Here is a 24028-nt window from a genome sequence, read left to right as displayed (position 1 = left end):
TTTCAGAAGCTTTTAGTAATGACTTTCACGTATTAACACATTCCTTACGTTCACACAAGGGATTATAAACAAAACAATGTCAGACAAGCAAAAACAAACAAACAAAAAAAAAAACAAATAGGCGGGAAAAAAAACTATGCATGTGACTAATAAATCCAGAAGATGGCAGTAATATAGCGCCACCTCTGTGAGCTGCTTTAGAACGTCAAAGAAGAAGAAGAGGCGGAACACCTCTCAACACATTTCCGCCAATAACAAACCTGCTAGCTTGTAGCAACTTGAACTGTATTGTTTGTGTTTTTTTCCCCCAAGTGTCTGCAAAAAAATTGCTAGGCAGCGGTTGTTTGGAAGTTGGTTAATTAGAAGACGTGTTTCCTGGAATTACGCAAATGCTACCATTAACTGTTTAAACCGCCGGTCATAAACGTGAATCAGCAAATAAATGGTTGCGACTGGTGTTAGCTGACAGGCTAAAGTGCTGCTCGGTGACATGCTCTTTTTAGCAGGTCGTTGGACGTTCGCATATTAATTAACATGTCCTGAAACGCGTCAGGATCATCGCGCCGCAGACGGAGAGGGGGTTTAACAGTCAGAGTGTGACCTAGAAAAATACAGATACCGGAGCTTTTCAGACGATTCATGTTGTTTCCAGACCGGGAAGCGTTACCTTCCCAAGGTTTCCACCAGGTGAGTCAAAATAAATAGCTGTAAAACGGAGGTGGAAATTGACCCAACCTGAATATGAACAGTCATAGAGATTTGTTGTAGTAATATATAATCTATGCGTACTTGGTTTAGGTCATATGAGGTCATAAATGTATTCTTTCTAAGTTTAGCGCATAGGTTTATTTCACTCCAAAGACATCTGGGTTGTTTTATCTAGGCTTCTTGGGATGTTTTAACCAGGTTTTGTTTATTAGAAAGCTTGAAGAAGTGTATGTCCCAATTTAGAGATCATTTCCTGTCTTGTGTCTAAATAAGATACAAGACAGGACAAAACATAACAAAACAAAACAACTACTTCTTCTTCTGGGTGCTCATCTTCCATCTCACCCCATTGCTGGCATTCACGTCTGTAAAATCAACCCTTTGTATCGCTAATCCTGTCTATTTTTTTCAATCTCACTTGAAATCTTAGCATCTTCAGTTCTGCCACCTCCAGCTTGGCCTTCTGTCTTTTTGTTAGAACCACCATCTTTGAAAAATACATCATAGCAAGTCTCAATACCTGTGAACCTATCCTTCTCACCCCTGATACTCCATCCACTCCACCCTGTCTGCACACTATTCTTCCTATTGCACTTTTAATTAAAGAAAAAAAACAAGCAGGTTGTATTGGAAAGTGTTGGACTATGTAGAACCACAATAGAGGGGTGTGGCACACTGCCTAAATGTCAAGTGTAGGTGTTTTATACTGCTGAGATGTGGTAGTTGCAAAAGCCATAGCATAATGTCCATGTTAAGGATAATAGTAGCCCCAGATCATGCCAGAAATAGACCCTTCTTGGGTTCTTCTAATCTCCTCACTGTAAGGGGTAGGTTCAGGTTGTTCCTTTAATGTGTCAGGGGCCTACATGTTTCCTAACAAAAATAAACAAACAACAAAATATATAGACAGCTAACATTCCTGTCTGGCTCTGTTTTTCTTATGGTTTATCTCACTCTGCAGATTTGCAAAATGAAGATGTTCTCTGTGGCACACAAGACTGTCTTCGTAGTGGATCACTGTCCCTACATGGCAGAGTCCAGTCGTCAGCAGGTGGAGTGTGATGTGCTGACAAAGAGCCGAGCTCAAGGGGTCATTCCTTTGGCCCCGGTGTCAAAGTCTCTGTGGACATGTGCTGTGGAGTGCTCCATGGAGTACTGCCGGATCCTTTATGATGTTTATCCAAAGGACAAACTGGTTAGTGTCTGTTTTTTATTGTTTGTCCATCTAAGTGATATAATTATGAGACTGGGCATGCTGGATGTCCACCTTTTGATGTCATCCATGCCACTGACATTTTCTGCCTCTTTATTTTCCAGGTTAATTACATTGTGAGTGATTCAGAGTTTCACATACTGAATAGCTGGAGGAGGGAAGATCAGAGCACTCACGAGGTAATCCACTGCACATTTAAACGGAATAAGCTGCCTGAATTGAATTAGTTTCAGTATCTAACATCAACTTTGCCACAATTTGGAGACATTTCCTTTGAACTCAGTGTTTCTCATCTTTCGTCACAGCTCATGTCAGCTCTGGCAGCTGTTGGGCCACCAAACCCTCGCGAGGACCCGGAGTGCTGCAGCATCTTGCATGGCCTGGTAGCTGCAGTGGAGTCATTATGTAAGATCACAGAGCTGCAGCATGAGAAGCGTATCGCTCTGATGGACACAGCTGACAGAGTTGCTAACAGAGGCCGTATTATCTGCCTAACTAATGCTAAAAGGTAAACAGAGGCCACGTGTTCAGTGCTTCAGCTCTTTATTTTGTTTGAGTCATAAGAATAACTTATACAACTGTGTCACTGAAAACCTTGCGCAATGTGAGTTAAAGCTATAATAAAACTCTCATCTATACTTGAATGAAGGTTACCACACAGCTAATACAGTGATGGAAAGCCCATAACAGTCAGCTAGAAAAACAGTCCTTTTACACGCGGGATACTAAAACATATTGGCTTCACTTACCTGCTGAAGAAGCATGTTTTACCAAATGTGCAAGACATGTTGCACTTCTGGCAAAAAGCATTGTCTGCATCAACTCTAGTGAGGTGTAACCAGGCTTTCTAAACACTTATTTTTTATTTATTTTTTGTTTCCTCATTGTCGCTAAGAGAAGAGTATGTGCTCTTCCGTCACAGGCTCAGAGAGAGAGAGAGGTTTGAATGCATCAAAACAGATGCTGAACAGTTTCTGAACTACCCTAAGTCATTTTTTTTTTCAAACCAGTTTTGTCAGGTAATATTTATTTTAATTTTTTTTAATCATAAGAATGTATCAACGGAAGAATTTTGTTTATAAAAATAGAAACTGCATTGCTTTCTCTCTGAGGTAACATAAAGTAACAAGAGTCAGTCTTAGAACCTGCATGTTCAAAAGCTGTCAGATGGATTGGAAGGAGTGCATGTCTGAGGGGGGCTTACATCGAAAATGGGTCCTTTGTCAGCAGATTTACAAACACATGTGCCTCTTTGCAGCCATGTACTCTTGTTACACTTGTCATTTTACTTGTCCATAAATGTCCATAAATTCCTGCTCTTTTTGTTTTTTGTTGTGCAGCGACACACATGTGCGCATGCTGGAAGACTGCATTCAGGAAACTATTATAGAGCAAAACAAGCTGGCAGCAGGCTCAGACAGGTCAGTACGCAGCAAAGAAAGACTTGTCCAGGTGATCCTGACTTGGTTATAAAAAGTGAAACTCTGGTATTGCTTGTAATATTAAAACTCATTGTTGTGGGTTTTAGGCTCATGGCCATCCAGCAGTGCGAGCTGGTTCTAGTTCACATCTACCCACAGGGTGAGGACACACTGGTGTCTGACCGGCCCAAGAAAGAGGTGGGTGAAAAGCTTGACAGTCAACGTTTAATTAAAATCAATCACAATAGAAAGTGAAGACGTGTTAACACTGGATTTCACCCAAACCCCATTTAATCTATCACAATCCAGCTTTTCACTGTGTCCCTCTCTTTGTGTCTCAGATCTCTCCTCTGCTCACCAGTGAGGTGCACAGTGTTCGAGCTGGGAGGCACCTGGCCACCAAACTCAACATTTTGGTCCAGCAGCACTTTGACTTGGCCTCCACCACCATAACGAACATCCCCATGAAGGTAAAGGCCATCTTCGTCCTGCCTTTTATCTGCTCTTGCACATCTTTTGCCAAAATGTTGATTAAAATAACATGTTTGTCTTTCCATTCTGCTAGTTTAGAAATCTTTTTTTAGAATACAGTGCACTTCTCACTTTTTTTTTTTTTTTTTATTGGACTGATTGGTTTTATTATTTTTTTTATCCTCTTTTCTCACTCATATCCACATTTTGTTTCTTTGCTTGCTTATAAAGTGTGAACCCTTGCTTCACTAAAATAACCCAATGCACTCTAGTCGCATCTTTTGTTTGATCTCATCTGCATGTCGATGTGACTGTGAACCTGCTGCTGGTTTCATGCTGTATTTTCTGTTTTGCTAGCCCACATTAAATGTTTGCGAACAGGTTAGTACTCTGATCACACACACATCAAACTGAGGAAGGGGGCAGAGTTTGCATCATGTAGTGTGTATATTTTGAGCGTTAGGGTCATGAATTTATCCTGATGTGTCAGTTGGATCAAGTAAAGGACGGGCAACTCTGGTCTCATGTGGACTTACAAAGTTCAAATGTAGTTTTAAAGGGATTTGATTTGTGGGGAAATCTTTTTGGTCTGATTGTAGAGATTATTTTTATGACAAAAACTAAAAGAAAACTTCAGAATTTGTTGCATTCAAGTGTTCATAAGTGGAAACATCTGTGACCAGCGTTGCCTCTTCTGATTTATTAAATTCTGTCAATGTGTAGATGCCCTAAAAGTTTATCAGACTTCCCCTGCTCTCTATCCACCCCTTGAAAACGGTCTCTCTTCCTGAGATCTTCCATTTAGTGTCTCAGTGTGTTCCATTGTGCTTTCTTTTTTTTCTTTTTTTTTTTGTAACTAGTTTTTGAGCGCATCTATCCCTTCAATCTGGATTCCAGCTTTTCCAGCTATCCATGTACTGACTTTTTTTTTTCAAATTGATAGTAGTGTTGCCCATATTCAGAAGTAAACAAGTCCTATTATCAAAACAAACCTTTTAAACACATCAAAGCATGTTTAAACTGAATAATAATTTCTGCTTTAAAATTTGGGTCATTGAATGAACCAACATTTTTCCTTTTACTTTGTTTATCGTTTTGCCCTTTGGGACATGAAATCAGCAGTGTCGATATGTGTTTGTGCATTTGTGTGAGTTTGAACCTTTTAGGAGCTGACTTCACGCTGACCTTTGTTTGTTAATGTCTCTGTGGGTGGACAGGAAGAGCAGCATGCCAACACATCGGCTAATTATGACGTTGAGCTCTTGCATCACCGAGACGCCCACCTCGAGTTCTTTAAAAGTGGTGAGTGCCCACGTTACAGGTCTGCCTAGCTCTAAATGAGCCAGTTAAACAGGTCAGGAGGTTGAAACTGTTGTTTTCCTATTGTAAGAAATGCTGTTGAAACCTCCAAACCCTGCTACACAAAGTAAAGTATTTCAGAAATCTTGCAAGAATTAGGTGGAGCGTGTGCGTCCTAGCTTTAGTTGGGAGGCGAGGTACAAGCTGGACAGCTCAATGGGCTCCTTGTTGGTGTTTTGAGTTCTTAATCTTCGAAATAAATAAAATATGTCAATGTTGTGTTTGTGTTGTGTAGGAGACTTACACATGGCGGGGACCAGCACTAGAGAAAATGGACTCAAGGAGACGGTTACGTTAAAATGGTGTACTCCACGAACAAACAGCATAGGTGGGAAAAATTGCAACAAAGAATAACCTCAGTCATTCTTCATTTAAAAGGTTTTGCAACACCATGCATTGTTTTTTTTTGTTTTTGTTTTTTTTAAAATCTCATAAACCTATAAGTTATGTACAAAAGTACACAGAAAAAATACCACGTTTAAACTGAGACATGGCTACTGTCTCTTCAAATGAATTCGCTCATTTTCAATTTCATGGCAGCAACACGTCAGTGATACTTAAAAGAACAAGCTGTTTTACAGCTATTTATTTTAACTGACTAACAGGTCAATTTTCAGAAAAATTGTAAAAACCTCCACAGTACGTAAGAACAAAAATATTCCGAAAATGTGGAGAAATCTCTGTGCACAAGAGACGAGGCCCTCAGGAACGCCACTGGTTATCAGCCTTAGGCCACGCTTTCTTGAGTTAGAATATTTATCCTCAAGTCTAATTTAAGCAGCGACATTTGTTCAGTATATCGTTTTAATGTATTTGTTCTGTTAATTTGCAGACTAGGTATACACAGTATATTGGCAAATATTGGGATTGTGGACTGATATTAGCATTTAGGCAAATAAAAAGGCTTTTAGTGATGACAGTGGCTGGTCCTAATATGTTGTCTCAGTGATTTAGAGCTGGAGAAATCAATAAGAACAGAACCATAAGAAACAAAGAAAAACAGAACAGTATCTGACCAGAATTGTACAACCTGTGCATCTCTGTTACAGCGTCCTTCTGGGATCTTGTTATAAAATAACAATAATGGTTGTAATAGACAAATAGTTACCATCTAGGGTAAAAAAAATGAGTCATCAGTGAACGAGGCATTGTTCATGTTTTATGTTGTAATTAATGGTGATCAAAAGATCTGTTTTTTTTCCACTTCAGAGCTACATTACTGCACAGGAGCCTATCGCATCTCCCCCACAGATGTCAACAGTCGTCCCTCGTCATGCTTGACCAATTTTCTCCTTAATGGTAAACTGGATTCATCACAATTTGTTTATTTTTTGTGTTGAAGTCCTATTTTTTGACTGTTCCTGCAAACCGCTGATTATTCCTGTTGATGTGCCGATAACAGGTCGGTCCGTGTTGCTGGAGCAACCGAGGAAGTCGGGTTCGAAGGTAATCAGCCACATGCTCAGTAGCCACGGAGGCGAGATTTTCCTGCACGTGCTCAACAGCAACCGCTCCACCCTAGAGGACCCGCCCTCCATCAGCGAGGGCTGCGGAGGCCGTGTGACAGACTACCGCATCACTGTATGTACAGCTCCCATCAGCTGTTCAGAAATATTCAGCAAAGTTGATCTGATGCTAAATGTTTTTTGTTTTTTTTACATTTTTTCCTCAGGATTTTGGTGAATTTATGAGGGAGAACCGGCTCACTCCTGTGTCAGAATCTTCCCACGATCCCTCAGGGAAGCTGCCAGCTGAGAGGGCCAAAGCTCAGCTGGAGCGCCACACTCGATACTGGCCAATGATCATCTCCCAGACGACCATCTTCAACATGCAGGCAGTGAGGCACCATCCAGGAATACTAGTCTTCCTGATTATCAGTGTTCTTTCTTATTTCTACCAAAGATTTGTCTTTTTCCAGTTGGCCCACATCCCCCTTTAGCACACGTCTGTGTTGTTTTTGCTCTATTAGGTGGTTCCTCTGGCTAACCTGATAGTAAAAGAGACTTTGACAGATGAGGATGTTCTCACCTGCCAGAAGACCGTTTACAACCTGGTAGATATGGAGAGAAAGAACGACCCACTCCCCATTTCCACTGTAGGATCTAGAGGCAAAGGCCCCAAGAGGTATTACCTCAGTTTTGATCATTTTACACTCCCCAGTCCTGGCTTACCAGCGGAAATCAGCATTAATATTTCCACATAATTATTATCTCCAGGGATGAGCAGTACCGCATAATGTGGAATGAGCTGGAAACATTAGTGAAGACTCACGCCGGGGCGACTGACAGGCACCAGCGAGTTCTGGATTGCATCATCGCCTGCCGCAGCAAACCTCCAGAGGAGGAGGACCGGAAGAAGAGAGGGAGGAAGAGAGAGGAGAGGGAGGACAGGACAGAGAAAAATGGCAGCAAGGAGACTGACGACAAAAGCTGGCAGGACTCGGAGAGGTCAGTAGTGCCCAAGAGCCTTCAGTTTGTTTTAGCAAAAATAATTTCGTCTATCATTTTTCCATGTGGATTCACAGCTTATTTTTATTGAGCTTATTGGATACAACAGAGAAGAAAGAGATAAAAGAACCCAACTTTAACATTTGTGATGTATGCTCCTCTGTCTCAAAGACTAAAGGGTTTGATAGATAAAGATGAGCAGGAGTCGGAGGTCATCAAGGATTCCCCAGATTCCCCAGAGCCGCTCAACAAAAAGCCTCGCTTAACCTCAGAGGAGATTCAGCCTCCAGAAAGATCGAAAGGTACCAACAGTTGACACCTGACCTCCTTTCATAATACCATACAGAAGCGCGGATACATTTTCACTCATTTATTGACATTTTATCACAGTATAAGGCACATTTTTAAAAGAAAATAACACCACACAAACTATTTGTATGTTTTTGATTCGCTGTCTTTGCAGGTCCTGTCTCACTCCTCACTATGTGGAGCAACCGAATCACTGCAGTCAATTCCAGGAAGCACCAAGAGTTTTTTGGAAGAGCCAGTTCTGTGAACAGCAAGTTCGAGTTGTACCAGCACCTCAAAGATGAGAACGGGTGTGTTCAGTCATCTGTGAAAGTGTCATTATGCTGAATGAATACCATTCTTGTTAGTGCGGTTTGTGTTCATGCTCAGGATTTTAAAAAACTTGACATTGTCCTTGCTTACAGGATGGATGTTCATGAAAATGGGAAGGCCACCAGATGATGTTTCCACAGCTCCAGTGCGTCAGCCGTTCTGCAGATGAGATTTTGGACCACAGTGATTTTAAGACTGCCCAAAAAAGGACATCAAATTAAAAGAGATGGTGAACTCTTAACAAGGAATTTCTAATTTTTTTACTCCTAATTTTGTAGTTATGCTGTTCACATGTTGCGTAACACAATAAAAACTGCCAGTAGAGAATGTTGCTGTTGGCTTTTGCACAAATCATGCTCAGTTTTATCTTGTCATTACTTCATTTGTCTATAGAGTATTTTGTTTTTCATTGAGGAAAGATGTCTGCAGTGTTCAGTGTAAGACTCTAAGTAGGAATTCATAATACATAAATGTGTGTAACCGTCTGTAAAAGCCAAAATCAGAATAGAATTTGGCCATCTCATTTCTAGGTCATCTCCTTCAAAAAGCTCTGGAAAATAATTTTAGATTTCTCTCTGGAAATCAGGCTCTGACCACTTACACTTTGCCAGAATACCGAACCGGCGGCTTGAATTTAAACCAGAGGAAGAGCAGGAAAGTCACAACGAGAAAAATCCTGAAAGAAGAATGGGTCCTGGGAGTGTTTTAGCTGTTGGATTTGCGCTAAAAAAAACACCCATTCATTCGAAACAACCTGCACATAAAGACTGCCAGGCATTAGGAAAAAGTGGAAGACCACATAGAGGATTCACACAGAGGGATGGTGTCACAGATATGGTGACACTATCGGTTTAAAGAGGTTATTTAAGTGTTGATTCATGAATCACTGATCTTTTGTGATGGGGAACTCTGGGAGCATTCATTCTCTGAATTCATGGATTTATTTGTGGAACTCATTGCAAACCACACAGTCTTTTTATTTGATTAGTGTGGTTAGTCTGATTTGGCCCATTTCTCACAGGCTGTAATATCATAGAAATGAATTGTTAAAGAATCTAGGTTATTTATGCAGCAGTAATGTGGTGCAGATCCAAGATCAGAGGTGGCAAGTTGCTCAGGCCATGTCTGTCTTGGGCCACAAGGAGGAGATCCTGAGGTGCAACTTGGAGGTCCACTTTTAGAGAAGCACCATGTATCACCAAACCATACAGAACTAGCCAGGCAGCCACAGAGCATCCACCTTATCTACTTTTGGATCCAAAAAGGTTTCGGGGGGGATTGTGAAGTGAAAGGGGGAAAAAGTGGTGGAACCGACTGCAATGCTGTCAGTGGGAGCGTACGAGATTATGTTCTAGGTTTCATTAAACACAGAAAATAATATTTATGTGAATATGAAAATGTCTGTGGAGAACATGAATATTTAATGGCCGTTTTAAAAGGCATGAGAAAGTGGGCATGTTTGGGTTTTGGACTGCTGTTGGACTAAAACTATCGAGGGGGGGAAAAAGTCTGTCATTTTAAGCCTCAACAGTTGTGCTGACAAATATCGGAAAACTGAGACATCTCAGGCATGATTGGATAGTTAAACTTCTTTACACTGACGGAAAAAAAGAGTTTCACTGGACCAGCCGGTTGAAGACCAAAGAGGCTGCACGAGTTTGACGTTTCTCCTCTAGGCTCCGTGTCTGAATGCAGTGACCGGCTCCTGAGCAGTAGGGGGAGCCACTGAATCAAAACATCCTTCAGATATTGGCCTTCTACTCCAAATGATTGAAGCTGCACAAGTTGCACTCTGCACTGCTTATTTTGAAAGACTCATCTTTGAACATTGATGAGACTCAAGCCATTTAAAGGAGGTTTGATGAAGAAATGCTGATTGGCAAGACATATATTACAGTAATAGTGAAGCCCTGAATTTAACGTCTGTGTGCAACAACAGAGATGACAGTATTTGAGAGGGGCTACAGTTAATACCACATTTGGAACAGCAGATGTCTCAGGCTGTTCACTGAAAACGCCAGGCTGTGGGGGTAAGTTGGTTTAATTGTCCTCTATCAGGCCTTCCACTCTGTACATGGCTGATTTTGAGATCAAAGGCTCCAGCTCAGTTTGTCTAGACACGTTCAGCTGATCTAATAATGTGGGCAATGACGCATCCCGAACATCAAATCCTGATTTGTCCCAGATGAAACTGAGGTTAGATTATGAATTGTATCAGAGTGCTCATCTGGAAATAGCCGAGTAAGTGGTACATTGTTTGATGATGACAGTGCCTGTCATCCTCTTTTGAAAGTAGATGAGAAGCAGACAGGGTCTGTGAAGGGTGGATTTGGCAGTGTTTTAGTCTTTGGAGAGAAAATGCAACACTTCAGCTCAGCCCCCTACAAACAGAAAGAGTGTAATATTATATTTAACCCTGGAATTTAGACTTTATAGAGTCAATGTTTTTACATAAATTAACACAGAGAAATTGCTTTTAATTCAACTCGTACACCTTGAGTGATTTTTGGAGCGTTCCAGCTGTTTGCTATTTCATCAACTGCTCTCATTTTTTCTTTGGAAAAAAACTAAAAAAAATTAGCTCAACTTATTCCAACATGATCGTACTGTTCATTCACTATTACAGGTTTCACAGCATAGGTTAACTATCATTTTATAACTATTTATTTTATTATAAATCAACATTGAGAAAGACTGCCATCTGTTATTCACCAAGAAAATGTTTGCTGGGAAGTGTTGGAAGATATTTTGTCACTCCTTTGTTTTTCTTTCCCCCTGGCAAACATTTCAATGTTGAATAACTGTAGGCTGTTGGTCTGCTGACATTACCACAACGTCGGTTCAAGGTGGTCATCCACCCATCCCTAACTCTCATGCTGCCATTATAATTACTAGAATAACAACTCAGAGGTGCAATCATAGCTTAAAAAGTGACTGTGTTAGTGTGGTGTTGTAATCAATCTTTATGTGATTCTCAATAAAAAGGCAAGACTCTAACACAGTGATCTGTTTTCCACGTGTCCTATGCTTGTCGTATTTTTCTGACTACATTAGGCCACATATGTCCCTCCATTCATTCATCCACTGAGCTCCATTCAGCTGTGGGCTCTCTTTCAAACAAGGTCAAGTCATTACAACATATGATCTGAATGACTAAGAACCTGGAACAATCCTACATAGTCATATAGAAGTCAACAGCAGCACACTTACCACGTGAACTCACTGTGGATTGGCTCTCTGAGTCAGTGTGGTTTGTTCTGTAAGATTCTGTCTAGAGGGGGGTTTCCATCTTATGAGGTCTCGGGGTCAGACAAGTGGTGAGCGGTTCTCCGCTGATCGCCCTCTGTGGCAGCTTGGAAGTAAGAGGTTGAGGTCAGCGGCAGTGAGGGGTGAATACTGTGTGGTCTACAGGATGGAAACAGTGTTGAGAGAGCTTTGGTATTGCAACTTTCCCCAGTCATTATATGAGTCTTGGACTTTGAAATTGGAAACATGAATTCCTGCCTTTTGGGGTACATTTAGGTAAAAAAAAAAAAAGAAGCAAATATCTTGGGTCTATAGTGTGACTGCAATTTCTTCTGTGCAATAAGTTGGCTGATTGAGAGTTCTTATATTTGCATGGGCAGTGTATGTTGGCTTAGCTAAATCAGACAGTCATTCCTCATCTTAGCAATGAGAAGGCCCCAGAAGCTGAGCAACCCAATCTCCCATGGCATCTTGCTTCTCAGCAAGCTCACCTTGCCTATAAATTCGGGGTTTCTCTTGTTTTAGTAAGTGAAAACAGGGGGACAAAACTGAGGAGCAAATGCAGGCATAATTCAAGAGTCGCAGAATGTCGGCCCAGACGATCCTCTCCCTCTCAAAGCAGGACAAAATGTCTCTATTAGAGACGGAGGCAAAACAAACTTATTTTTATTGACTTTAAATATCTCTGGCAATATTCCAAAGATAAAGTGATGCTACTAAAAAGGATTTTATAATTTCCCACCCTCTTACCATGCTGAGCTCTTCTCAGTCACTCTTTTGTTCAGCATTATCTAATAAAAGTGGGCAGTGCACTTCTCTCCATTGCAAGACACTTTCATGTGGTATCCTGCAATCCTTTATCAAAGGCAGAGCAGATAGACTGTTGGTTTATTGACTGAATATCATCTAGTGGGTCAAAGTGTTATTTCCATCAGCCAGTGATAGCTGGAGGTCAAAGGTAAACTTGATGTTTAGCAGTCTGGGAGACCAACACTTCTGGTTTCAAACCTCCTGGTGATCAGTTAATCAATTAACAGCACCTGGCTGCTACTTACCCTCTTAATTCCTGTGGAAGCAGTAAAGGTGTACCTATTAATTATTTATACTGCATTTAACGCCCATCTACTTGAAATTATATCAAGAAATATTAACATATATGATTGCTTTTTGGTTGGAGTTCTTGCATAAACAACATTGATCATCCCAACTACACTTACCATGGTTATGTTAAGTATGACATGTATCTGTGTGTCTGTCTTTATGTAATGGTCATGTAGCCCAGTTTCTGGAAATAAGCAGAATGCGTAGGAGGTGCCAGGTGCTGTCAGGTGTCAATTTCACACCAAATTTCACACCCTGCTCAACATTTTCTAAAGACCACACATGTAAATAAAAATAAACAGTCTTATAAATCTGTAAGCAAAACAGTTCCTTCCAATATTTTTCATGAAAACATCATTTCTTTCAACTCCTGATAAAATCCTTTTTGGAGTTCATGGCTGCGACTGTATATTCCACTGGCTAAAGATGAGACGAATCTGTCTTGTGTGAATGCTTCACCACATTTGTGATGGTACGAAGTTGCACATGGCAAGGCTAATTAGCACATCCATTAAGGCACCATTAATAATGAATGACATATGCTGTCATCCAGGTAACATCTTTGTTAGAGAAGCTGCTGCTTATTTTCAGCAGGAATGGGAAACAAGGGAAACTCTAGCAGTTGGTCTTTTAAGTTTCTAAATCCTTGGAGTAGTTTGGAATTATATTATATTTAGAGGTACGCAATAAAACAATAAACAGACAAATAGAGTTTGAGCTTAACTTGGGACTTGCTGGTCAAAAATAGAATTTTGCAAAGGAACCATTAATCTTAATAATTAGTTTTTGAGTTTAAATCTTGTTGGCTGCATTTGTATAGTGCTTTACTCAGTCCCTAAGGACCCCAAAGCGCATTACACTACATTCAGTCATTCACCCATTCATTCACACACTGGTGACGGCAAGCTACATTGTAGCCACAGCTGCCCTGGGGCGCACTGACGGAGGCGAGGCTGCCGGACACTGGCGCCACCACCTCTGACCACCACCAGTAGGCAAACACGGGGTTAATATCCAAGGATATTTGGATATTTGCATGCAGCCAGGAGGCAGCCTGGGATCAAACCACCGACCTTCTGGTTAGTGACTGACCTGCTCTGCCACCTGAGCTACAGCCACCCCATGATGAGCGAAATCTAGGCAGTATATAAGATATAGAGTAAAAACAGACAGACAGCACTGTGATATGAGAGCATATGAGAGCTTGCTCCTGTGCTGCCATGATTAGTGTCTTTCAGTCCAGCTTTGTCCAGCCATTGGTAGGATTTTTGGATGTCAGCCACTTCCTCTATCTACCGGTGGTACATACCGCGTAGGGGCTTCCATGATGGTTCTTGGGTTTCTGCTACCTGAGGTATTCACTGAGTACACGGTCGGTTGGGGCCATCTTCCTGACGTATTCGTGGATGTTCGTTGTCTCATCCTGGACTTTGATACTGACATGAAGCCCTGGTCCCTCGACACCTGACACAGACCTTGTTGATCCGGGCGACGTCCATTCTTGGCATCTTATCGCTCATCATTGGGGCAGTGGCGGCATCTACCAATACCTAGTCATTTCTTTCTTCTCATTTTCTTTAGCATCGCTGTCAGCCTGAGCAAGCCTAATCAACAGTTACAGCTGTAAGCAGTTGAAATCAGTCTATGCTTGAACTCTTTAATTATGTAGAAACAGAACACATAAAATGGTGTTGAATAAATTAGATTACATTTATTTTAATCATATATGTTTTCAGATTGGAACCAGACCACGTATGGTTCACCCAGCTCATACGAAGAGGGCAAAGCTGGCATGATCTTGCCAGTATTTGTGGTATGGTTTGGGGGTATGGTAATTTTTCATAATGGGCAGCTCTGTTGTGTCAAATCAAGAGTCTTCATATGCATTGCTGCTAGAGCTTCTATATCTATTCCCAATGTCACCCATAAACATCCATAAATCTAAATTTTAGGCATCAGAAAATGGATTGTTGTGGTGGTTAAGGTTTCAGTCATCCTGTGTGGACTGATGGGAGCAGGCCTTGCTATGACAAGTTCCGTTCATCTGTTCTGGATCGTCAATGCAGACGTTTTGTATTCAATGAGTCCCCCCCCCCAGGTGATATGTATATTCTTCTTACCCTGCTGGGTGACCCGGTACTGGGCCTGTTGTGGCTTTGTGTTGGGTGTATTGCTAAGAACTCTGGGTGGGGAACCTCTGATAGGCCTACCTGACGTCCTGCCTCTGCCATGGGACAACATCCAGGAGGACGGCCATCAATATCACCTGTTTTCTTTTCGCACTGCCATTATGCTCATCAACACTGGAACTATTTTACTAATATCACAACTCACTGAGTGGCTGTATGAGAAGAGCTTTCTGAAAACGAATCCTCATACCGACTACAACATAAACTACACAGCACCAGTCCTGGTGTCTCAGTGTCTCACTGATCCTCTTAAAAGCACTAAAGAAAGGGAAAATTGTTGTGATGCAATTTTCATGGCAGGAAATAAGCACAAGTGGAAAACAGGCCCCTGAAATAAATCATTTGGAGACCTAAGAGTCACATATGTTTCACATTTTTCAAACTGCTAAAATGTACTAATGTTTTTATTATACAGATTAATGTTTCAGAACGACATTTGGTTGTGCATTGTGAATTTCTTTGTGTCTTGTTTTCCTTTGAAAACATTGTGTTGATGAGACAAAGAGAAGCAGCGGATCAGACGTTGAACCAGAGATCAAGAACATCTGTGGAGAATCTTGATTTAGATATTAGATATTTAGATAGTTGACTATTTAGAGATTTTGTTCTTATAATTTGGCTGAACTTACCTTCTGATAACTATACACTTATGAACCCAAATAAAATTGACATTTAAACTTTTGTTATTTGATTTTTACTCAAAGTAGCAACAGCTTTTATTCATTAACAAATAACTTCAGTTTGTAGCTCACACAAACTTTTAAAGTTACCTGTGTGCTAACCGGACTGTTTATGGAATACTAGCTTTACATAGTTTTCAAAAACTTGCCTAAAACCCAACAGATCCCCAGTTTGAGACCAGGAGGAGACACAAAATGTGCCCTCGGTATTACAGAAGTAGCCGAAAGAAACACAGAGTTACATCGTTTCCAGCAATTAAGCTGGTTCTTTAAGCAATAGTGGAGTTATATAAGTGAATGAGAACTTTTAAATTCAACTGCTGAAACTAAAATATTTTACACTGCCATTCTTTTAAAGGAGACCTATTATGCTCATTTTAAGCTCCATATTTTTTTTTTTTTTATCACAGATACTGTTAGAGCAGCTTTGAATGACTTGTAGTTGAAAATATACGTTATATATCTCTGTGCAGCCTCTTAGTTTAGTCACTGCTAGCTCTCTGTTGGCTCCTCTGACTGTTTGCCCCTTGTGGGTTTGCTCTAAATGACATCATAAAGATCCAAGAGAGGGAAAAAAAAACCTCATTGGCGCAAGCCAAGCATTTATAGCAGTCTAAAGCCTGAGGTTTTGGCTTCTTTGTCTGTTTGAACGCTGACCTCACAACTTGAAAATTTGGACAGAAAATAAGTGGTAGCATAATAGGTCCCCTTTAAATCATTTGTGAGTCTCAGCATGTGTTTTGAAAGTTTCCTCTTGCCGGAATATTTTACCACACTTCAAACACTGGAAAGACTTTTTGCTTGAGTGTATCACCAGGTGTCTTTTCTGCGCTCTCAAAGTGCGGAAGGACTTCGGACACAGCGAGCACCTATAAGGACTCTCCCCTGTGTGCTGGCGGGTGTGAACAGTCAGCAGGCACTTTGCGATGAAGCCTTTCCCGCAGTGTTTGCACGTGTACGGCCGCTCGCCTGTGTGAAACCTCATGTGAAGCCTCAGCTCCCCAGAGGACAGAAAAGCCTTCCCGCACTCGGTACACAGATAGTTCTTTTCCCCTCGGTGCATGCGCATGTGTCTCGACAGATGCTGGATTGATGTTTTTCCGCATATGGGACATTTGTATCGGCGGTCTCCTGTGTGTATACGGACGTGCAGAGCAAGGATATTTGAAGACCTAAAGCCTTGACCGCAGTACGAACACAGATATGGAGTCTCGCCTGTGTGAATCCGACGGTGCACAGTCAGCGACCACTTGGAGGAGTACTTCTTGTCACACTTGTCACAGTGGAATGGAAGAGTGTGTGTTTTAATGTGGCTGGTTAGGGCTGATACATCCTTAAAGACCTTCCCGCAATACTCACAAGTGTCCGTTATCCTCCTCATCTTAGGAGTGAACGTTTGATCTCTGACTCTCTGAAAGACACAGTCTTTCCCAGGATCTGTGATGGGATTAGATTCCTGGATCAGATGCTCTTCTCTGATGTGACTGAGAAGTCCTGACACATGGCTGTCAGAGTAGGGACACAGAGAGCAGGTCTGCAGCTGCAAAGGTGCACAATTTAAATCTGAAAATGGGAAGATAATGAGGACTCATAAGAATGTGGAAATTCAATGGAAAACAGTTATTCTCAAAGGCGTCAGTGCTTGCATACCTGAGCAGTATGAAGATGCCATGCCATCGCTTTGTTCATGTTTTAACTTTAGGCCTTTAATTTCTTTCCCACAGTCCTTCACAGGTGCTTTGCAATCAGCTGGCTCTTTGGCCTCACTGTAATCAGACTGTCTTTCATCTTTGCTGCTTGAAAGCTCATCCAGTTGTGCTGAAACATGCTGGAAGTTTCCTTTGGGATTAAACAACAGCTTTGGCAAAAACATATTCTCGTCAGCCTGAGAACAGCCTATGAGAGACAGAAAAACTCACATTAAATACTGATGTGCAGCCTTCCTAATACAAGTTTTGTTGTATTCCAATAGATTTAACTTCTGAATAGTTTTATTTCCAGGCTGAAAATTTAAAACTTGAGTTAATTTTGAAGCTTATTTACTTATTAACAGTTTAGCAAGCCCAGTCAGCTGATCATATTTTAACCAGGGTAGTAACCTATTCACATTTGCTTCCGTTTCCTGACTGTTGCTGATGGAAGTTCAGTAGCGCCTTCAGCTGATCAGGTTCCAGAATAAGCCGTGCACATTCTTCTGTGACAGAGGGAGCGGAGCTGAGCCACTGTGCAGTCTGTGAAAGGTTTGCAAAACACTTCATGAGAATGCGGTGCACAATCAACAGAATAAAGCATGCTGACACATCGCTGATCAATTTGTATTCAGTAGTTTGCTTAAGGTCATGGAGCACTACAGTGTGTGTGTATTGATATGAAAGACCACACATTTAAACCTTACCTGTCTAATATCAGGGATTGGTAAGAGATTATCCAGCCTGGAGATGAATTTCCACACCAAAGTTTGCAATGTGACATCATACTGTTTGCCATAGTATATGGAGAAGACCTCCTAGAACAAACGGGAAAAAGGTCATTTCATCTCACTTTACCAAATTTGAAACAACTCTCCAACTCAGATTTGTCCAGTGGATAAACACTTCTTCACAGGAATTTTGCAAAATGTCTGGATAATCCAGTTAATCAAGATAATCTAGTTTTCTAGTTAAACAACATCATTCTTCCATAATGATAGCAAGGACTGGAAATTTTTGTGTAATTCCTACTAAGACGTGTATCTTTGTCCTGGATGTTTTTCATGAAAGTCTGAGATGGTAAAGTGGAAAGAATTGAACTAACAAACTGAAACATGAACTTGTTGCAAAAACTGAAATGGAAAAAATAGTTGAGCTCTTTCTTCTCAAATAAAGTTCACTCATTACATATTTTTCAATTATGATAACTGTGTTACTGTGTGTCTCACCTTATAAAACCTCTGTCTCTCCTCTGGGTCCTCCAGTATGGCATGAACAACCTCCACAAAGTTGGACTTTGAATTTTCCAGCTCGGTGGCATCCTGTCAAATGGTGTCAAAGACAAACATGTTTAACATGTATATGCTGGGTTCTTTAAACATTAAATTTTTTAATCATTTGATAATTGATAATGGAGTGTGAGAAATGTGCTGAGATCTGGTCAATGTGTATTATAGCTGAAGGACACAGCCCACAGTCTCAGGATCAAACATTTGGAGGCTACTTTTAATTTGTACAGAAATATTAAATAAACAGAGTTTTCAATTTGAATATGTGAAAGTAAACTAGGATTTTAAAAAACAAACAAACATCAAAAGAGTTTATTCAAAGCTCAAAAGCTCAGTGAAACATCAGTAATAAATATGCTATGAAAAAAGCAGGGAAAAAAAAAATCAAAGAAGCTCAGCATAACTGAACAAACATGGGACCAACGCTGATCTTAAATCGGAAAGGCGTGTTCAGTGTCTCAGGCGAAGTATAGACTAGCCCTACTTTTTAAATGTTCAAGGGGGTTAAGGAAGGAATGTTACTTAATTTGAGCAGGCAAAGAGCAAAGGTGCAAAATAGGGGTGCAAAGACTGAATGAATGCATGTTATACACATGTTAATTTACCATTTGATAACAACGGGGCATCCATTTAATGACCACTGTGTTTGCAAAATGGGAAATCGAAATAACTAATGCGACTACTTCTTTGTTGTTTGCTTATTTTCATATTTCACTAAGGTCAGTTGAGAAACACGATTGTTTTTGATTTAAAAAACATGTTGCTCAAAGTTACTAAAAGCTCAAGGCTTTCAGAAAAGAGCTGGAAGCCAACCCAATTTCATCATTTGTGCTAAATTCTTTGGTAAAGACGTTTTTAAAAGTCTGAAAGAACATAAAATGTATACAGAGTGAAACTGTACCCGAGAAACCTACCTCCTGTTCACAGCTTAAGGTGAGGTCTCGGATGACATTCAGGTGGGGCTGGATATTCAGCAGGTCAGTTGTGTTCTCGCTGAGACACAACTCCAGCACAAGCTGAAAGAGACATTTTCAAATGCTAATTAATGATCTACACTAATAAAGTATTTTTCCCCTTAGTTTGTTGTTGAATATTCATAAAATATACTCTAATGTGGGCCTCTCACCCTGGCTCTCAGTCTGAGTAGGAGTTGCACTCTCTCTCTGGTTGTCAGCAGCTCTGGAGCCACCTCCGTCACTAACTTCACCAGCTCCTCCACCTTTCTGTACTGCGCCACATTACAACACTGAACCACCTGCCAGGCAAAGGCGCACATCAGTCGCAGAGTTGGAACCAGGAGGCACAACGAGGAGACGGACAAACGGCAACCTGCAGAGAGAATAAGAAAGACTGAAAAATCGAAATTAACAAACAAACGAAATTGGCATATTTAATTATCAAGCTATTATTTTGTGTCTGTAAAGTCTAAAAAGAGCATGTTTTAAATTGCAGGAAGTGAAAGCGGAGTTAGTGGATTGAGAAAAGGTTAGTTGATGTGTATGAAAGCAGGGGGGGGGCTTTGAGATTTGCTCCCTGGCTTGTTTTTAATTATTACCGTGTTACAACAAGGTTGTTTGGAATTCACAGGGTGAATGCTTTGCAGGAATGCAGCGTTGAGTTTCTATTCATGGATCCTGCATAGTTTAGGTGGAGCTGATCTTGCTTAAGAGGTGTCTTCAGTTGTGGAAGGTCATTTAATCCGTAAACAATTAATTGTAAAAATAACACAAATATTTGATCGTACTGTAACTCACTTTACTGAAAGCTACAGCAAATTTAGTCATCTTGGCTGCGATAATCCCTTCCACACAGAGACCCACATCCCATCATGTTTACTGCAGCTGCCACTGTAAAGTGAATAAACAGGAGCTCATTTTACCCTCCGCTGTGTCAGGTAGGCTCTGCTGTGATGTCTGCAGAGATGCACGCTGTGAATCTCTGACTGGTTTAGTTTCAGTCTCTGTCTTGCTGCGACTGAGGACTTTATCCATGATGGCAAACCATCTGCTTTTTTGCTTTTCCGGGTCTTCCTGTGCCTTGATCCTTCTGTACTTTTGTGTCAGGAGTGCTATTTTCGACCTGCATTGACTCGTGGTCTTATCAAAACCCTGAGTGGCGAGCTCGGAGCTCAGCTGAGCGAAGGCTCTCTCGTTTCTCGGATTTGATCGAAGCTGCTCCTGGACCCTTTCCTCTGCCCATCGACTGAGCAGAACTCTGACTTCGTCTGGTGTCCAAACAGCCCGCAATTTATCTGCTGGAATCAAAAAAAAGAATATAGCAACAGATCACCAAATCTTTTTCTGCACAAAACCATTTATTATTAAGTTTTAAACAACTTACCATCCACGTGCTCATGTTGTGGTGATTTAGGCTTTTTCTGCACAGCGCATGAATTCACCTCTTTCAAAGTCGCTCCATCAGCGTCAAAAACACTATCCAAAATAGCAAACCAGTCGCCTTTAACAACTCCATATGGCTCCATGTGCTTAATTTTTTTGTACTCCTCTTTAAGCTCATTCACTTTGATGCTGCACTGACGTGGTGTCTTGTTAAACCCCACCAGTGATAGCTCACTGCTGAGGTACGTGAAAACCTGATCGCTCGCTGCGGTGAGAAGCTGTTTCTGAATGTTTGGTTGTGCCCAAAGTGTCACCAGCACTTGGACTTCATCAGGCAACCACGGCGTTTCATCTGAAAATGCACAGAAATTTAAGAATTAAAAAAAGGGCATGAATTATGACTTATGTTTACCTAAGAAACACAAAAATATTATTTATTATAGAATTAAAAGTAATCAATTTGAGAGATAACTTGTCAAAACCACAGTTATGAGGACACAGTTAGGTCAATAACTACTCTTAATGGTAGGAGTATAGTCATAGTAGTTTATTTCCAACTTACCATCTGTATCCACATCCAGGACAACGGCCTGTACAGCTAGGGAGTGCACTGTAGAGGAATTCTGCACTGTCTGTGAACGCTTTGCTGTGAGAGCCTGGGAACTGAGGACTTCATCCATAATGGCAAACCACACACTGCTGCTTCCACCCCTGTATTGGCCGTTCTTGATCCTCTTGTACTCCTGCTTTAGCTTTTTGATCTTCTCCCTGCATTTCTTTGGTGCTTTGTTAAAACCGAGCAATGCCAGTTTGGAACTGAGGCAAGTGTAAACTTTATTATTTCTCACATTGAGGAGAAGCTCCTGTTGAACCTCGGGGTTTGCCCAAAGCGTCAGCAATGCTTGGACCTCTTTACTCGACCAACAGCACAAGGGGGTGTCTGTGAAAGTAACAGAAAATTATTTATTCAAGCCGTAAAGCAGCCTTACTTGTAAATATGTTTGGCTTGATAACTACTTGCCTTTGATTGATGTTTGTACAGCAGTGGAGGTGACTGGATTGCTTGTAGAAGGACCATCAAATTCATGAAGCTGAACAGAATAGAAAGAAGATACTTGTGGGGTCCCTGCAGGACAAGCTTTTGGTCTGGGCAGAGTGAGTTGCAGTGAATGGGTGGATGTCGTACAGCTTTCTGGAGTGTCTGTTACAGCGGGTGGACCTTAAAGAGACAAATAACTAATTAAAATTGGCAAAGCTGGGAAGTTAATGTGTTATTCAGTACTGTCCAAAAGTCTTGAGCCACCCTCAGTTTCTTTGTTTTTCTATGTAAGTGCCTTCTCTCTCAAATTCACGCACATTCATAGTCCGATGGATGCATCGGAGAGCAACTTGGGGTTACTCCAAAGACATTTGGCATGCAGACTGAGGATTGATGATTAGAAAGAGTAGTAGCTCTACCTCATGAGCTACAGGCACCCCATATAAGGCATAACAGAGTTTGTACAGTTCTAAGGTGCTTGAAAGTCAATATTTGATATGACCATCTTTATTCCTCAACACACCTTTTACTCTCTTACGCAAGCCTTCTTTTGGAAATTAAATGAAGAAAAAAACTTTTCCTCTGAAAATGGTCAGGTCTGGATTCAAAATAAGTGAAAAAGCAGCCAGTGCCCAGAGAAAAAGTTCAGAAAACCTGGAGAACTGTTGCTAAAGACCACTTTTTAAAAAAATTAAGAGGTGAGGAGTGACTCAAGCCTTTTGCACAGTAATGAGCAGCAAAAACATTAAACAGAAACTATAACAAAACAGCTTGCATCAAGTTCAACAGCTGAGTAAACTAAAATACAACATAACATACAAAAACAAACTAAACAGACAGTAAAATAGAGAAGAGAAGCAAGAATCCATATAAAATCTAACTGCTGTTAGTATTTGCTGTACTTTGCATCTGTATTTAATTTATTTCTCTCCAACTTACTTGCTTCCACATCAGGAACCATGACTTCCAGTACCACAGAAGACAGCCGCTCTCTGCTCTGTGTCCGGGCACTCTTGTCACCCATGATAGTGTCCATAGCATCATACCACCTGAAGGTCTTTGTGACTGCCTCACTCCTTTCACCGTGTCTCCTCGTGTTTCTGTATTCCTGTTTAAGTTTCTTTATCTTGGCTCTGCACTGTTTAGCAGAGCGGCTTATTCCCAGAGCAGCCAACCTGCCTGACATCTCCCTGTAAACGGTCTCGTTTCTGAAGGATTCCTCCAGGTCATGCTGGATTTTCTCCTCTGACCACACACCGATAAGCGCTTGGGTCTCTTCATGAGACCAGTGCACCAGCGGCTCCATGATCTCTCCTTCCTTGCAGTTCAGAAATCCAGAGCAACTAAGAGAAGCTGGGATGTTTTCACTTTTTTTTTTTTTTCAACATGGCGCTCCTTCCTCCTGTCGCCTAAATGACGTCACCTCATTGGAGCCAGTGAAGTAGAGCGTTGCCTGGATACGGCTCGGCTGAGGGCGGAGATAGTGGTTGATTACGGTTTGGCTCGTATAGCGGACCAGAGGCGTGCCATCCTGGGCCAGTGGAAATGCGCGGTTAGGTGCCACATTGGTGACGGAAACCGCCCCGTAGTTATGGACTGAACTGAGACCAGTATTGCCAACTTAGCGACTTTGTCGCTATATTTAGCGTCCTTTTTTCTAAAAAGCGACTAGCGACAAATCTGGCGACTTTTTCTGGTGTTATTGGAGACTTATTTATGACGACTTTTTGGCGTGAAAGCGCGTATCGCTCTTACTCTCAATAAGCAGCGGGTGCTGCGGTGGGCACCTCGCCTGTGCCAAAGCGCTCACAGGCCGAGGATAGTCCTCCCCCAGCTGCTATCAGGGCAGGAGATGTTCACACCTATGCGTCCAAACTGTAAATGACTCGCGCATGAGCGAAGCCGCTGCTCCCGCACTGACTGTAACAGTCAGTTCTTCTTTTACTGTTATGTTGTTTTGTGGACCACAAGGTTTAAAACTACTTATAAACACACACACACACACACACAAGGTAACTCCACCAGAGCGCCTATTTCGGGTCACTTTTACCGGTCCAAGCCCGGAAAAGGAGCAGGGTTGGAATTGTTACATTAAAAAAAAACCAATAATTGCTAAAAGAAATTTAATTTGTAGTTCTAAATAAATTATAAATGCATTTAAGACGTTTTTTTTTTTTTTACTGACTTTATGTCTCTTCCACGATGTTATTTCTCTCT

General features: G+C 41.2%; 2 protein-coding genes across 4 annotated transcripts; one reads left to right on the top strand and one right to left on the bottom strand.

Annotated features, from left to right (window-relative positions):
- The first annotated feature begins 218 nt into the window (after positions 1-218).
- On the top strand, positions 219-8594 carry ints13 (integrator complex subunit 13). Its single transcript, XM_040036042.1, has 17 exons — positions 219-687; positions 1670-1903; positions 2026-2100; positions 2227-2429; positions 3262-3342; positions 3450-3540; positions 3684-3812; positions 5031-5115; positions 5408-5500; positions 6382-6471; positions 6575-6753; positions 6845-7009; positions 7142-7296; positions 7389-7619; positions 7791-7921; positions 8083-8218; positions 8333-8594. Exons 1-17 carry the CDS (start codon positions 640-642, stop codon positions 8367-8369), a joined length of 2163 nt encoding a protein of 720 aa, XP_039891976.1. The 5' UTR covers positions 219-639; the 3' UTR covers positions 8370-8594.
- Positions 8595-14663: 6069 nt separating this feature from the next.
- On the bottom strand, positions 14664-23525 carry LOC120736115. 3 transcript variants are annotated; one of them, XM_040036093.1, is made up of 12 exons: positions 22751-23525; positions 21794-21991; positions 21335-21712; positions 20774-21124; positions 20313-20687; positions 19560-19762; positions 19348-19449; positions 18374-18466; positions 17852-17962; positions 17564-17687; positions 17107-17352; positions 14664-17019 (listed from the first exon to the last, which is right to left on the bottom strand). In XM_040036093.1, exons 1-12 carry the CDS (start codon positions 23115-23117, stop codon positions 16172-16174), a joined length of 3396 nt encoding a protein of 1131 aa, XP_039892027.1. In that variant the 5' UTR covers positions 23118-23525; the 3' UTR covers positions 14664-16171. The 3 variants fall into 3 exon arrangements, with proteins under 3 accessions (XP_039892027.1, XP_039892028.1, XP_039892029.1); XM_040036094.1 differs by having other exon boundaries at positions 20313-20684; XM_040036095.1 differs by lacking the exon at positions 14664-17019 and having other exon boundaries at positions 17238-17352; positions 17556-17687.
- Between the last annotated feature and the right edge of the window lie 503 nt (positions 23526-24028).

The sequence above is a fragment of the Simochromis diagramma genome, unplaced genomic scaffold (assembly GCF_900408965.1).
Source record: "Simochromis diagramma unplaced genomic scaffold, fSimDia1.1 OVJJ01000816.1, whole genome shotgun sequence".
Lineage (NCBI taxonomy): Eukaryota > Metazoa > Chordata > Actinopteri > Cichliformes > Cichlidae > Simochromis > Simochromis diagramma.
This window is presented reverse-complemented; position numbering and strand designations above follow the sequence as displayed.